The following is a 17390-nucleotide window of genomic DNA, read 5'->3' as shown; positions in this document are numbered from 1 at the left end:
GGTTAAACGCTTGAAATTGTGGGTAAAAATTAAAAAAGAACATACGACAATATTTCCGGACCGGATAATCTAAAAAGAAAAAAAAAATGAATTAAAAAGAAAAATAATGTTAGTATACTTGATATCATACTACTTTTGAATATTCCTATTTTTTTTCTTCATTTTTTTCATTTGTCAATATAATTAATCTGTCTTCCACTTAGAAAATTGAAAAGGGTACTGTACTATACAGTACAGTAGTATTTTTTGATAAATTACATATTTTCTTTGTTATTTATTCTACTTATTTTTATCAAATAATAATAATAAATATCTAATAACTAATACAGAAATAAGAAAATATTCATGTGTCAATACTTCAGTGTAAATTCAATTACTGTACAAGGGGGATAACTCGTGCGTTCTTATCGATACAACATTTCACGGAACTCTATTTCTTGTTGGTGTCCCCGAGTCCCTAGCTACAATGAGCTCCCAGAGGTGGTTCTATTACCTGTTGAGTCCCAGAGCCCATAGAAGTGGTACTATTACCTTTTGGTGTCCCTGAGCCCCAAGAAGTGGAACTATTACCTGTTCCTCAAAAGTGGTACTATTACAAATGTACCTGTTGGTGTCCCTGAGCCCCCAGAAGTGATACTATTACCTGTTGGTTTCCCTTAGCCCCCAAAAATGGTACTATTACCTGTTGGTGTCCATGAGCCCCCAGAAGTGGTACAATTACCTGTTTGTGTCCATGAGCCCCAAGAAGTGGTACAATTACCTGTTGGTGTCCATGAGCCCCCAGAAGTGGAACAATTACCTGTTGGTGTCCATGAGCCCCCAGAAATGGTACTATTACCTGTTGGTGTCCCTGAACCTCAAAAGTGGTACAATTACCTGTTGGTGTCCATGAGCCCCAAGAAGTGGTACAATTACCTGTTGGTGTCCATGAGCCCCCAGAAGTGGTACAATTACCTGTTGGTGTCCATGAGCCCCCAGAAGTATTACAATTACCTGTTGGTGTCCATGAGCCCCCAGAGGTGGTACAATTACCTGTTGGTGTCCATGATCCCCAGAAATGGTTGTATTACCTGTTGGTGTCCCTGAGCCCCCAGAAGTGGTACAATTACCTGTTGGAGCCCCTGAAACCCCCCTTAGTTGTACTATTACCTGTTGGTTTTCATAAGCCCTCAAAAGTGGTCCTATTAACTGTTGTGTTCCTGTGCCCTTAAAAGTGGTATTATTACCTATTGGTGTCCCTAAGCCCCCAGAAGTAGTACTATTACCTGTTGGTGTCCCTGAGCCCCGAGAAGTGGTACTATAACCTGTTGGTGTCCCTGAGCCCCCAGAAGTGGTACTATTACCTGTTGGTGTCCCTGAGCCCTCAGAAGTGGTACTATTATCTGTTGGTGTCCCTGAGCCCCAGAAGTGGTACTATTATCTGTTGGTGTCCCTGAGCCCCAGAAGTGGTACTATAACCTGTTGGTTTCCCTGTGCCCCCAGAAGTGGTACTATTATCTGTTGGTGTCCCTGAGCCCCGAGAAGTGGTACTATAACCTGTTGGTGTCCCTGAGCCCCCAGAAGTGGTACTATTACCTGTTGGTGTCCCTGAGCCCTCAGAAGTGGTACTATTATCTGTTGGTGTCCCTGAGCCCCAGAAGTGGTACTATTATCTGTTGGTGTCCCTGAGCCCCAGAAGTGGTACTATAACCTGTTGGTGTCCCTGAGCCCCCAGAAGTGGTACTATTATCTGTTGGTGTCCCTGAGCCCCGAGAAGTGGTACTATAACCTGTTGGTGTCCCTGAGCCCCCAGAAGTGGTACTATTACCTGTTGGTGTCCCTGAGCCCTCAGAAGTGGTACTATTATCTGTTGGTGTCCCTGAGCCCCAGAAGTGGTACTATTATCTGTTGGTGTCCCTTAGCCCCAGAAGTGGTACTATAACCTGTTGGTGTCCCTGAGTCCTCAGAAGTGGTACTATTATCTGTTGGTGTCCCTGAGCCCCAGAAGTGGTACTATTATCTGTTGGTGTCCCTGAGCCCCAGAAGTGGTACTATTACCTGTTGGTGTCCCTGAGCCCCAGAAGTGGTACTATTATCTGTTGGTGTCCCTGAGCCCCAGAAGTGGTACTATTATCTGTTGGTGTCCCTGAGCCCCAGAAGTGGTACTATAACCTGTTGGTGTCCCTGAGCCCCTAGAAGAAGTGGTACTATTACCTGTTGGTGTCCCTGAGCCCCGAGAAGTGGTACTATAACCTGTTGGTGTCCCTGAGCCCCCAGAAGTGGTACTATTACCTGTTGGTGTCCTGACCTCCCTGAGCCCTCAGAAGTGGTACTATTATCTGTTGGTGTCCCTGAGCCCCAGAAGTGGTACTATTATCTGTTGGTGTGTCCCTGAGCCCCAGAAGTGGTACTATAACCTGTTGGTGTCCCTGAGTCCCAGAAGTGGTACTATTATCTGTTGGTGTCCCTGAGCCCCAGAAGTGGTACTATTATCTGTTGGTGTCCCTGAGCCCCAGAAGTGGTACTATTACCTGTTGGTGTCCCTGAGCCCCAGAAGTGGTACTATTACCTGTTGGTGTCCCTGAGCCCAGAAGTGTACATCCTGGTGCCCTGAGCCCTCAGAAGTGGTACTATTATCTGTTGGTGTCCCTGAGCCCCGAGAAGTGGTACTATTACCTGTTGGTGTCCCTGAGCCCCCAGAAGTGGTACTATTACCTGTTGGTGTCCCTGAGCCCTCAGAAGTGGTACTATTATCTGTTGGTGTCCCTGAGCCCCAGAAGTGGTACTATTATCTGTTGGTGTCCCTGAGCCCCAGAAGTGGTACTATAACCTGTTGGTGTCCCTGAGCCCCCAGAAGTGGTACTATTACCTGTTGGTGTCCCTGAGCCCCCAGAAGTGGTACTATTACCTGTTGGTGTCCCTGAGCCCCCAGAAGTGGTACTATTACCTGTTGGTGTCCCTGAGCCCTCAGAAGTGGTACTATTATCTGTTGGTGTCCCTGAGCCCCAGAAGTGGTACTATTATCTGTTGGTGCCCTGAGAGCCCCAGAAGTGGTACTATAACCTGTTGGTGTCCCTGAGTCCTCAGAAGTGGTACTATTATCTGTTGGTGTCCCTGAGCCCCAGAAGTGGTACTATTATCTGTTGGTGTCCCTGAGCCCCAGAAGTGGTACTATTACCTGTTGGTGTCCCTGAGCCCTCAGAAGTGGTACTATTATCTGTTGGTGTCCCTGAGCCCCAGAAGTGGTACTATAACCTGTTGGTGTCCCTGAGCCCCCAGAAGTGGTACTATAACCTGTTGGTGTCCCTGAGCCCCCAGAAGTGGTACTATTACCTGTTGGTGTCCCTGAGCCCCCAGAAGTGGTACAATTACCTGTTGGCGTCCATGAGCTCCCAGAAATTGTACTATTACATGTAGGTGTCCTGTCCCTGAACCTCAAAAGTGGTACAATTACCTGTTGGTGTCCCTGAGCCCTCAGAAGTGGTACTATAACCTGTTGGAGCCCCTGAAACCCCCATTAGTTGTACAATTACCTGTTGGTTTTCATAAGCCCTCAAAAGCGGTCCTATTAACTGTTGTGTTCCTTAGCCCTCAAAAGTGGTATTATTACCTATTGGTGTCCCTAAGCCCCCAGAAGTAGTACTATTACCTGTTGGTGTCCCTGAGCCCCGAGAAGTGGAACTATAACCTGTTGGTGTCCCTGAGCCCACATAAGTTGTACAATTACTTGTTGGTGTCCCTGAGCCCTCAGAAGTGGTACTATTATCTGTTGGTTTTCCTAAGTCCTCAGAAGTGGTACTATTACCTGTTGATGTCCCTGAACCCCAGAAGTGGTACAATTACCTGTTGGTGTCCATGAGTCCCAAGAAGTGGTACAATTACCTGTTGGTGTCCATGAGCCCCCAGAAGTGGTACAATTACCTGTTGGTGTCCATGAGCCCCAAGAAGTGGTACAATTACCTGTTGGTGTCCATGAGCCCCCAGAAGTGGTACAATTACCTGTTGGTGTCCATGAGCCCCCAGAAGTGGTACAATTACCTGTTGGTGTCCATGAGCCCCCAGAAGTGGTACTATTACCTGTTGGTGTCCATTAGCCCACAGAAGTGGTACAATTACCTGTTGGTATCCATGAGCCCCCAGAAGTGGTACTATTACCAGTTGGTGTCCATGAGCCCCCAGAAATGGTACTATTACCTGTTGGTGTCTCTGAGCCCACATAAGTAATACTATTATGTATTGGTGTCCCTGAGCCCCCAGAGGTGGTACAATTACCTGTTGGTTTTCCTGAGCCCTCAGAAGTGGTACTATTACCTGTTAGTGTCTCTGAACCCCAGAAGTGGTATTTTTACCTGTTGGTGTCTCTGATCCCCCAGAAATGGTTGCATTACCTGTTGGTGTCCCTGAGCCCCTATTACCTGTTGGAGCCCCTGAAACCCCCATTATTTGTACAATTACCTGTTGGTTTTCATAAGCCCTCAAAAGCGGTACTATTAACTGTTGTGTTCCTGAGCCCTCAAAAGTGGTACTATTACCTGTTGGTGTCCATGAGCCCCCAGAAGTGGTACTATTACCTGTTGGTGTCCCTGAGCCCCAGAAGTGGTACAATTACCTGTTGGTGTCCCTGAGCCCCCAGAAGTTGTACTATTACCTGTTAGTGTCCTTGAGCCCCAAGAAATGGTACTATTACCTTTTGGTGTCCCTGAGCCCCCAGAAGTGGTACTATTACCTGTTGGTGTTTCTGAGCCCCCAGAAGTGGTACTATTACCTGTTGGTGTCCCTGAGCCCCCAGAAGTGGTACTATTACCTATTGGTGCCATTTAGCCGCCAGAAAAGAAACTGAAGGCTAAATCTATTTTACTAGATAGCCCCATGTGCATATTATCTCCTGTATCATGACCATGGCAAAAAGTTGCAAGACGAAGAAATACAAATTTATAAGATGCCTTCATTAAAGATAGTTAGGAGTGTTGTGCAATATGTGACACCAAACCGGTTCTACTGGTGTTTGTGGTTTTTGCTTAAAGAAGGAAGTCCTTTGATGCTTTCATCATAAATCTGAAAATCTCAATCACTCACTCTTAATGTGTTATACAGTGAGATCAAAACCTTGATCAAGAAATTGTCACTTTTTATATTATAGCTGAATGGGAGGAAAGGCTTCAAATGCCATGTGTTACATAATATTTCTTAAATTCCATGGGTGCACTTTCAATATTGTATTTTATGCAAAAACAATGTTCACAGGTACATTTTATAAGTGGAGCAGAAAAATGCATCGCCATATTGGTTTTGTTTGAACTTGCTGATGACTTGCATATTAATGTATAACTAATTGACCTTGTCAAGTCCTGTTTTTTCTGTTCTTTTATGTGTTTTGTTCTCTAACACCAGCATCATACAAGCCTTTGACCATCGGCCCCTCAGTTAATGGTTAACTCCTTGTTAAACACACACTTATTCACTTTACTTAAAACAAAATTTGCACCGTCACTAACCACTAAAAATTACATGAATAGGAAAATTGCAACCTAGGACCTCTGTTTAGGCACACAGATGCTCTACCCATTGGAATACCTGCAATAAACTCTATTCAAGGTCACAGGGGTCAAAAAGGCTAACATATTTAAACAACTTCTTGTCTATAACTAAGAAGCATAGAGACCCGATATTTAGCTTGTAGCATGCTGGGATAAAGGGTTATCAAGTTTGTTCAAATGAATGACCTTGACCTTCATTTAAAGTCAAAGGGTCGAAAAAGCTTAAATCTTTAAATGACTTTTTGTCAATGACCAAGAGACCTAGAGACCTGATATTTGGCTTGTTGCATGCAGCGAAGAAAGGCTACAAAATTTGTTCAAATTAATGACCTTGACCAACTTAAAAGGTCACAGAACTGAAGAGTTTTTTGTTTACATTGCCTTAATTATTGGTCAAGCATTTTCAGCCTATTTGATTCTTTTGTAATGATCCAAACATTTTTTGGCACTACTATTTATTTTGACTATGTTGTATCGCACCAATAGTCCGATGAATGGTAAGGCTTATGGGCCTCTTGTTAAGAATTTGAGTAGTTATTGGATCAAATATGGTATGTACACTGTGAAATGTTTGAGTCATCTTATTCAAGTACAAATAGTTAAGATGGCCCAACATTTTTCAACTAGCTCTTCATCTCTGGGTTGCATGTTTGAAACTCACATGGGACAGTTGCCAGGTGCAGACCTTGCGTTAATCCTGTGATGTCCTTGAATGACCTTGGTTGTTAATATATGATATATTAAACAAAACAAAACAGTTTTATTTCTTTGTAAGTAACATCAAACTTTCATCACAATGGCTGATCACTTTCGGCCCCGCTTAAAACATAATCCAGGACCCAGTTTAATGAACATTTCTTAACTTAAGGAATCACCTTAACTTAAAATTCCTATAGGAAAGCATTACAGAAGTTAAAGAATAATCTTAAGTTAGAAAAACTTTCGTTAATTTCTATAATACTTTCCTATGGGGAATTTCATAATTGTGAAACTGGGCTCAGGACATTAAAACAAATGTGTACTGTTGTCAAAACTATTGATTATTTCTCTGTATTCAATAAATTACAACACAACAGATTATAGTATGCATTTGTTTATTATATTAATAATAAGTAAACAAATATATATATAACAAAATATATACTGCACATTATTTTCATATCAAAATTTAACAAATCTGTGAGAAATTATTTCTGTAATAATTTCAATACCAATGCTCAACTGTATAACAATTTTTAACATTATAATATCATCATTTGTGTTTGACCTTGACATTTGTCAGAGTTATCTGCCCTTGTAATATTCTCTAAAAAGCTAATGACACAGTATTCAATTTCTGGTCCCAGGAGCAGTTTAATTCTCAATAAGAAAATTAACTCATTCACCCCTGCAGATAAATTTGAACTCTTCCATTTCTTATGCAGGAATAGTTCATTATGGAATTACAGGAGTGAATTAGTTAAGACAGATTACAGAGGTCAATCGGATTACAGAGGTCAAATGGATTAGAGAGGTCAGTTCTATTACAGAGTTAGGTCAATCAGAATTTAAATACTGTCATTACACCCCGAGAAAGCCCACACAGAATATTGATCCCGTACAAGGCGGGGACCGGGCTGATCAACCTGAGGTAGATTTAAAGTAAATAATATCGCATTTATCTAAACAAGATCTGTTATTAAGTAATTTGACAGTAGCTGATTTTAACTTATTTAATTGATGTGTAGATTTCTATTGAATATGACCGAGTTTCTGTCCCTTTTTTACAACACAAAATTGTATTTTTTAACAGTATAGAGTAGATTATGATACAGTTGTTAACAGCTATCCACCACTCCTTAGTTTTTCATACTAGGTTATCTCCCCTTAATTTAGGATCTGACATCTCCTTAGATTTAAGGGATCCAACCAAATTTTTATCACAAATAAATGAAGAATTTAGAAACGGGTGGCTTCAGCCTTGGGATGGCGTGCATTTATTTTGCTTACCGTGTAACATGATCTGTATAGTCACCTATTTTATATCATCAGGTGCAACTGTTCAACTAACTACTTTTCAATTGATATAAATCAAACCAGCAAAATTCTATTTTTGTACAGGTAAATATAACTTTCATCAACTCATCACAACAATATCCATCTAATTTTGACATCATCTTACAAATATATACATCTCTAACTCAGCAATATACAGAACTCAACAATATACAGAACTCTAAACATATGAAATCTGAACATGGACATGAATATTGCACTCAAAAAAGATACAAGTGATATCATACTTAGGTATCAAACTAAAGGTATCACTTTTGACATAATGAAGGAATTTTACACAAACTCTTTGCCAATACATGTGTAACTTTTTTATAAAAGCTTTTTGAAATAAAAGATGACATACATGGCAATCTGTGAAATTTCTGTGAAAGTAATTTCAGGGTTGTAATTTTAATTTTCAGTGTTATCACCAAAACTTTCTTTTCTTAGTTCTGGAATGAATATTTTGTGATATACAAATGTATTCTTATTGTAATTTGTTCTATGAATTTCTGAGAATAGTTTTGGCAGAGTATGATATGTGCCTTAATTGTGACTTAATTACAATATGCATCAATTTGTAAAGATTTGATGATAAAAAAATCCACTGCATGTAAATTATAACAATAATCAAATCAAAGAAACATGTACCTCAAAGATTAAAATAAGAATACATGTATACTTGTACTGTACTTACTTTTTATACATTCAAAATTCTGAGACGCTATATGTCTATGAACAAGAAGACCCCAGGAGATTTTTTGTTGTTAGAGTAGGTAAACAGGTCTTAAAGATTTTTCATTTACAGTTCTTTTCAAACAAAATTTGTACAAAAAAAAGACAAGCACAAGTCATTGTTAGCACTTCAATTGGCATGTAATTTGTAGACTTTTTTCTCAGATTTCCATACCCTTAGTTTGTACCAGATCAATAGAAACACTGATTTGACCTACAAACTCAACAAAGGAGGAAATTGTTGTCAAATATCTCAGTAACACAACTTTCAAAAGATAGAAGGTGGCATATTGACATGAGAAATTAACAGCTTCTCTAGCCAGAGGCGAATCTCGAGACGGGAACAAATCTAGTGTAAAAAATAACATTCCACATACATGTAATTCAATTATAAAAGGAAAACCAGATGCTTCATTGGCGGAAAAAAACCTTGATAGTTATTCTGAATTCAAAATAAATAGGAACCTTTGAAAATATCATGAATAATGATTTGAAATGTTTTTGGGCACGCACAATAGAGTTGTTTAGGATGGAGACATTAACATAGATCGTGCTGTACAAATGACATACATCAGGTCGAGTGCCTGGTGCAGATACATTAGGTCGACAAAGGTCTGCTGGGCCACGATTGATGTGATCCGTAATCTTTTTAACACTGTCCTATTGATCTCCATACATAACACCAGAAACTTTAAAACCGAAACAGTCATCCACAGAAGTATTGTCATTTCTTTAACTTGTATCACACAATAGGTTATTGACAATAAACGATGAGTTTTTTCTCTGAGTCCAAGGTCTTAAATCTAAGTAGAAATTCAGATTTTCACAAGTTTACATGGAAACTCAGGTAATAGAAATGTCACGATTTAGTTATCTTAAAGATCAATTACAAAACTTTAATGTTTCAATCTTTATATCTTTTAGTCTATTCTACTGTGTCTGGTCCGGATTTTTCAAAACAAAAAGTTAAAAAACTCATGCCAACTCTTTATGGCAATATGCAAATAGTGCATGGTATATTTCAAGAAACCTTGGCCAGGCCCTGATTTCTCTAAACAAAAAGCACTGACTCTAGTATCAAAACTTAATTTATCTCCTTTAACATTAGATGAATCAAAATTATGACTTAAATCTATTTTTGACTGAAGTTTAATTGTTTTGAGAAATCAGGGTCTAGTCTAGAAACTACGGCAAGATTTACAAAATTTAACTTCATGATAATAAAACTTTGCTCCATAAATTCATTAAATCTACTATAAATATGTTGTCATGAAAACTGTTTGTCAATTTAAAAATATCATTACAAAATGAAAATCTATTTACACATAAAAACCCCAATGTATTATCATAAATCAGTGAAACCCTAAATAATTTAAATGACAAATCCGTAAAAAGATTTACAGGTGAAATGAAAACTGAATTGTAATTCTATATAATTTATCCATGAAATGGAGGTAAATACAGGTACATTGTACATAACATTATTAATATCATAAATTACTGGTTTGTATTCATTGCTGATAAGGAGTGATATTTATGTGAACAATTCTAGAAATCTTTTGTTTATTTTTATTTGAGTATTAAATAAGTGCATATTAACTACATGTATATACCTTGAATTTATAACCATTTACCTAACAGACCTCTGGTTTCTTTTGTTTTCTTTATATTTATGATTGTAGACTTTCCAGAATTAACTATAATTAATATACATTTGAACATTATTATGTTTGAGACGAGAAGATGGTGGCAAACTTTGAAATATATATCCGAGTATTTGAGTTGTGCAAGTTGAAAATTTAATAGTACCTCGGTTTAAACAGGGTAATTAAGTCATGAAATTTCAAAATAATAAGGTTCAATTGTACATACTGTATTCAACCCAATAAGCGCCCAGGGTGCTAAAAATGGTTAAAAAAGGGGGCGGGTATTGGGGCATATTAATGTCAAGTAACCAGTAAACCAAAAAACGCCATAAATTCTCCAAATTAACAGAATATATTCATAAAGTAAAATAGGTAATAAAGTTATAGCTTGCAGTTGAGAAATAAACTTTTACTTACACTTTTCTGGTGAATTTCTCCTCATTAAACAACTATAAAAAATCTTGATCTCGGGGCACTTATAGGGTCGAATACGGTATATAACTGACCATGCTTTCCCATAATACATTTGTGGATATGTAATGATTCCATGACATGTCATACAACAAATGACTTCTAATGTTTATCATGAAAATAGCAATAACTTAATTATAACGGGGTCATTTTCTAACAAATTTGAAAAATAATTCAAATAGTAACATTTGCTAAATTGTAAAAATCTGTCAACAAATCTGCCTACAGTAATATAACCCAATCTCATTCTAAATTATGAGTTCATAACTAGATTCACTAATACCATCCTCGTCCTCATCGAAAGTCGTTTCAAAGTTACTGGAGCTGAAATACTCCTGTGGGAATGCACTATCTCCTGATTCACTACAGTTATACCACGCCTGGCCCCGCGAGGAGGAGTCGGTATACACTGGGTCCCGTTCGGTGTACCGTCGCGGGTCCTGTATGAGTCTCTGGATATCTTTTCGGTAGGAATATAAATAAACAGGTTCGGAAGTCTTTTTGTCCTTCTCGTCTTCCCGTTCTTCCTGTATAACGTTTTCCTTAGATACGATACTGGAGGCGCGGGAATATTTACGGATTAGTTTATAGGATTTCATGTTTCTACACATAGTACACTCTGTGGAGTCTGAGGCTAAAGAAGCACGGTCTCTACACTTGGATCGACTACTTTTCATTTTGGCAAGAACTGTAATGGGCAGCTGGTAGACAGACTCGGTGTGGTCTGTACTGTAACCGTCCGAGTACCACTCTTCGAGATTCTGCGCAGGAATTGGACGGAACCCTGGCAGCATTTTCTTTGTACTGGGATCAAATGCCAGATTGTCCTGTTTTAAGTTATCCCAACTGTCTGTAAGTAAGCGAGTCTCACTATTGGCCGGACTGCCCTGGGGTAGGGGTAATGAAATGTCACTTTCATCTGAAGAGTCACCATTTGCACTTGACCCCGTAGGTACAGTTGGTGCTATATAAGACAACATGCTTTCCGAGTCGTAATGGTCCTTTGGTGCCGCCAGAGTCTGAACGTCAGTCCTGATAAACCGACGATGGCTGTATGTGCCATTAGACTGAAAACTTAGTGTCTTTCTAGTAAACGGACTCACATCATCTTCTTTGTCCTGTGTCTGCTCTTCCCTACCTGAACACGACTCTGTTATCGTTGATTTGCACTCGTTCTCCGAGTCAATGAATGAGTCCTGTAGGAGATTTTTGTAGTAGTCTCCATTGTTGAGTGCCTCCTGGTACTGTGAGATCCATCCAGCACTGAACGGACGCTGTAACATCTTATTGTGTTTAGCACAAAGGCTGAGCTTACAATTTATACAGCCATCCTGTACACACAAATCAGAGTGCTGATCTTTTGACATATCTGACGTTGGAATGTGGAAAAGCTTGTAATAAATCACCATAGATATGATGGATATCAGAAAAGCACAACAGATGATGAAGAGTAAAGTGTAGACTTTGAACATGTCTACCAATCCTTGGATACTGAAATACCAAACAGTTGTCAGGACTCCGTTCTCCAGGAACATGATGACATAATAAGTAATGTAACGAAACTGGGCACCCTCAGTGCTGAAGTTCACATGACAGAACACATACATGTAGGAAATCAACATGCACAGGAAGAACTTGTAGCAGCGATTGATGGCTTTAATCTCTAGAACACCGAGGAAGGATGTACAGATACACACAAGCATGGTGAGCCAGTGTAGCCCCGTCACCACAAACACCCAGTAGTGGTAGACGGACGCGAAAACAGCCAGGGATAGCACACGCGAAACAAGTTCTCCAAGTCGCCACATCAATCGGAACATTGTACCAGGACATGACAGCGCAATGTTCTCAATATCGTCAGTTTCATTGCGGCGTCTAACGCTACTTAAAACCCAACATGTCGAAAAAAGAGTTACTGTGGCAGCACTTATGATAATTGTATCCTGAACTCCCTTGAAGATGATAAAATACGCCTGGATTCCAAGAATGGGCAAGCTGGCTGAAAAGGCGTAGAACAGCCTAAGTAACAGAAGATCGGCCAAGTCCCTCTTTTTCCACAGGACTTCAGTTTCCTTGACGATCCTGATGTGTCTCCAGACAAATCCGAGCTGGAGGATGTGAATGACGGCGGTGGAGAAAGCTTGGCGACAGGTTAGATGTTCCCCACGCTTCTGAAGGAGGAGCAGGGCTGATACAAGCTGTACCAGTACCATTGGTAACATCATAAGTCCGAGGACGATGGTGAACCATGTCTCCAACGATGGATACAGATACACCACGAAAAACGTATTCAGCACCACTTCACCGACGTGAAGCAGTAATGATATTATAATGTAAATACTAAAACACACGGGTAAACATGGACACCCCATAGTGGCTGTTGCTTCTACCACTGTAATTCAACAATGATTTACTTTAGCCCATAATCATAGCAATTATCAATGCTGCTTATTTCACATCCAGTTTAATGGACGATTTGAAAGTATCATATCAAAACCTGTCAACTGGGTATCAAGTGGTCAATTAGTGTTCAGTTACATGGATAGAATAGCACATCAAAGGCGACCAACACTCATCAAATACACATTTCCCTCGAAAAGTTACAACTTCACTAAACAGTTCTATCTCAATAGCATATATCCACGCAAGATAAGTATAATCGGTTTGATGTGTCCATGCTCACAGTCGTTACAGGTATCCATGATATTGGAGCGGCAACCAGGAATGCTGCCCTTTCTTGTCTAAGTCCCTGGTAACACTACCAGCACTGCTGGGGAAATGGAGGGAAAGCACAATGCACAAAAATGTCCTCTTAAAGCCCTGCCGGGTCAGGTTTCCCTTTTAGGGGTTATATCTCGTGTTGGGGCACCACAAGCTTTTCACAAAAGAATTCCAGGGTGAGCTAGTTTACATGTAGATGATTTCTATATTGTATAAATAATGTATGGCAAAGTTTTCATCACAAATTGTGTGCAGTCATGCTTGTTGAAAACAGCATTATAGTCAGTCAATAAATCTTTCAGGTCCCTTTTGTAATCATACTGGCCACAGTGAATGTATCCTGATAGAAACGCTCAGTAACAACACGGCTCGAGAAGATGAAACTTTGCGATGAATATCTCCGAATCTCCTTTAAAACGAAAATGCTATAAAGTCCCCTGGGTTAACAATCCAACCTGTTGGTAAGACGATAGTCACAGTCAAAACTCGAGTATTGTTCCTCGGTATACGGCCATCTGATTTGTGATCAGTGTTAATCAGGTTTGTAGATTTAAAACTTTCTTCTTTAGCCCAAGTCTGAAATGAGACAAAAATAAAAAGCATTAGACCATAATACCTGTATAGATATCTCTAGTTTTCTTTTAAACATTCAAAAAAGTTTTCAGAAATGTGGGATATCGATTTTAGGGTGTATTGACTAACAGTGTAATCAATATGAGCTGTCTACATCTGGGGTTTAGGGGCCAGGACAATGGGACACAAAGACTCACAATCAGATCCTAATGATTACAGGAAAATGAACAATGACTCAAAAATAAAGGCATTTTACAAATTTTATAGAAGGAAGCAGGCGAAGGCTATAATAATATCGTGACAACGTTCAATCGTATATTGTTGCCCAAACGTTATACACGATCCTTTCTGTCAACACAATTTTCTTCCCTGCTCTAATTATCTATATAAAAAATGATTACTAGATGTTTGACATTCAATTCAACACTAAACAACACCAGCGTTATAGTTCTGTGGCATAAACAGGCTTGGCACATAGGAAAATAATTTTCAAAATAGACGCTTCAATGAAATCTTATAAGCATTAAGAAAAGTTTATATATCGGGTCTTGCCCTAAAAATATCTGCTCATCCTTTTCTCTATAGCACAATCATGCCCATAAAAGTCCTTCAATAACTAAATTTTGCATAAAACTTCACTAGTCAGCTCAAGAAATCAAAGCTTTCCTTTTTTCATATATTTTTCAAAAGTCATTCAAAAAATATATATGTAGTTTACAATGGACTTACTTGGCATAGTTATATTAAGCTTCACAAAAAGAATTGCAAAGAATTTTTCTGATACAAGACACCCAAATGTTGACATAGCAAACACAAGCAGTGTTACAAGAGAAATGTGACATTATTTCCACAACTGGCGAGTGACAGTGAACAAAAAGTTCTCTTGTTTTCTTTACATTAACAAATTCCACCTGTCAGCAACCATTTCAGATAATGTCAGGATATTTAATACACTATCAACAAAAAACTCAAATGATAAAATTTTTATTCAGTTCAATAACAAAAAGTTATTGTTCTTTGATAAAACATCCTAGCTGATCCGCTATAAAAAGCTCTTTATTTTAGTAACTCATGCACCCCTGTACACACATTTGAATTCTTCTAAAACTATAGCTGGAAGGGTTCATTATAAAATTAGAGGGTGTATGATTTAAAACTGTTCCCCATTTGATTCAATAAAACCCTTTTCACCAGAGAAAGGCGATTAAAAAGTTATCGGATACCCAGAACCGCCCTTACTAATCTTTGTAATCTTATCCTAGTAATTATCTTAACCAGTATGGTCAGGACAAGAAAACATACAGCGGTGCAGTTCATTGATGTATTTCATAAAACTAAAATTTGAAAACTTGCAACATTTACTAGAAGTTTATACAAACAAGTTAAGTTATTGAAATTATCCAAAATGAATTACGATTATTATATAATTCAATGAGTACAACGTGTTATGACAAAACATTTCAAGAATTCAAATTTTCTTTTAAAAATTATTAAAAATTTCACGTTTTCTTAGTGGGTTTCTTATTTGCTAAAAAATTGCAATACCTCCAATGTTTTATATTTTCAGAAATCTAGATATTTTTCAAACCATTGATATGTATGTATTTATAGTGTTACTACCAGCAGGTTCAGAGTTCAGTATTTGACTATTCATTAGTCATGCATTATGTTTACGATTTACCCTTTACCTTTATAAGTTCCTGCCATAGAGCAGATTTTTTCCCACAGAACTCTGGCTTTCCACAACCACCAAAACCTGGTACGTATACACCCTTATATGTCCATAGCTGACCACTTGACCGGCCAGACATCAGCGATTCAGATCCATATACTGATTGACCTTAACATTGCCTTCCCACTTTCAATGTCCCCACTGCTAACTGATCTCCACTTCACACATACTTACCACGGTGATAACTACTCGGCCAACGTTTTCCCTTTTATAAATAGCCACAGAGAAATGGTCACATATGTAAGTTTCCATCACAATACATTGCATAGAAATATCACAAATCAACAGAAAGCCATAGCAATCACAATAAAATTCCTTTTAAAGCGAAATAAATCACTCCGCACATTTTCCCCTCCATTCTTTCCGGTGAATTTTTAAATCTTTAAAATCAACATAACAGGTTTGCCGCTTTAGGGAGGACAATCAGATTTTATGTATTTCAAGTTCTCTTCACTTTTAAATACAATTCTGATCTATTACTGTTATCAAATAAACATAAAATAATGTAAATTTTAATTGAAAAGTTCGATGATTGCAAAGTAAAAGCCATTTTCCCCATCGATGGTTGTCAGGATGCTTTAGCATACACAAAGCCTGAACAATGAAAGACCAATAACGCTGTTACAAATGGAAATTGAAAAAAAAAGAGATAAAAGATTATCAGATACGTGTATTTATGAGAAGTAACAGGAGTATCCTTATTCTCAAGGTCACACGGTTGAACTTCTCAACTTTCCCCATTTATTGCCATGCTCTACAAATAACTTTTGTAGAGTTTTTATAAACCTTTTTGTATATAGATTTACGGTGACGATAAACACCATTTATGGTTATTAAGTTAGGAAATCTTGGCCTCATCTTGAATGCTGACACAGAGGTGGATAAACAGGTGATTATACACTCGGTTTGTCGTAATGGAAGGATCTGTATCAACACACTCAAGTAAAAGTATCCTAGAGCTGTTTGATAAACTCCAAAGGTAACAAACAACTTCATTCATTTTGAACAGAAAAAGTATTGCCTTTTATCCAAGAAACTAACCAGAAAACAATGTCAGTCACATAATGCCCAGAATTTAGAAACATTCCATACTGTGACTATTGTTTGTGTAACAGGAATATGACAGATATCATCCTTAGAATGTTGGATGAGGAATGTATTGATTTGATTGTGGTTTTCACTTCCCATCATGTCATTGTTAATTAGGATGTGTCAAGTATCAGAGGTAGAGGAAACAGCAAAGTCTTCCACCAAAGTTCTCAGGGGAAAACCACAGACATACAGACTTACTGATGACTACCCGTTGTTATTTAAGGCTTGAGACTTTCTTCGCTAAGGTGGAATGTCAGACACCTTAAACCTCTTTGCCACCTTGGCCTCCCTAGTGTTGAATATGGGATAGGAATGGGGCTGACATTTGACAGAAGCTTGACACCAGCATTATTTTACATTGAAGAAGTTACCACAAAGTCACAATACCTTGGACACACCATATGCACGACAGGTAATTGGATAGTTCAATTGTCTACACAATCAAATTAATGCCACTTCATTATCAGTTCTGTTAAATACTGAAGGAGATAAAAAATGTCTAACTCATTCACCCCTAAATACAAATTTAGGCTCTTCTAAATCAAAGACTAGACCATGTGCATTATGGAATTTCAGGGGTGGCTGAGCTAAGGAATGACAGTGGGGAACATAGGTTGGTGGACGACAAAACATGTGATAATATAAGTCTGCGTTAAGGTCAGATCTCTTATCATGATTATATAGATGGGATGTCGGAAACACATCTAATTTACTGGACTTGGAGTAAAATGGTCAAACTTGGGTCCATTTTATCTTGATACAGAGCATAATACATGAATTAAACCCAAACACAAATGAACGTCTGAATTTGTGGTCAATGTTAGGAGATATAATTGAACTCCTTCACATGGAAACATTCCAGCGACATCT

The 17390-nt window shown here is 38.5% G+C and overlaps 1 protein-coding gene across 8 annotated transcripts in view; it reads right to left on the bottom strand.

Moving 5' to 3' along the window:
* Positions 1–6593: 6593 nt before the first annotated feature.
* The window catches only part of LOC138325783 (uncharacterized), a 31986-nt gene continuing 21189 nt past the window's right edge, over positions 6594–17390 (bottom strand). For all 8 annotated transcript variants that reach the window (XM_069271680.1, XM_069271683.1, XM_069271684.1 and 5 more), the window contains one exon: positions 6594–13699. In XM_069271680.1, coding sequence (XP_069127781.1) covers positions 10651–12774 — 2124 coding nt within the window. In that variant the 5' untranslated portion in view covers positions 12775–13699 and the 3' untranslated portion in view covers positions 6594–10650. The remainder of the gene's footprint in view (positions 13700–17390) is intronic.

This window comes from Argopecten irradians, chromosome 6 (genome assembly GCF_041381155.1).
Source record: "Argopecten irradians isolate NY chromosome 6, Ai_NY, whole genome shotgun sequence".
Lineage (NCBI taxonomy): Eukaryota > Metazoa > Mollusca > Bivalvia > Pectinida > Pectinidae > Argopecten > Argopecten irradians.
The sequence above is the reverse complement of the archived record's forward strand: the minus strand, read 5'-3'. Positions and strand labels throughout refer to the sequence as shown.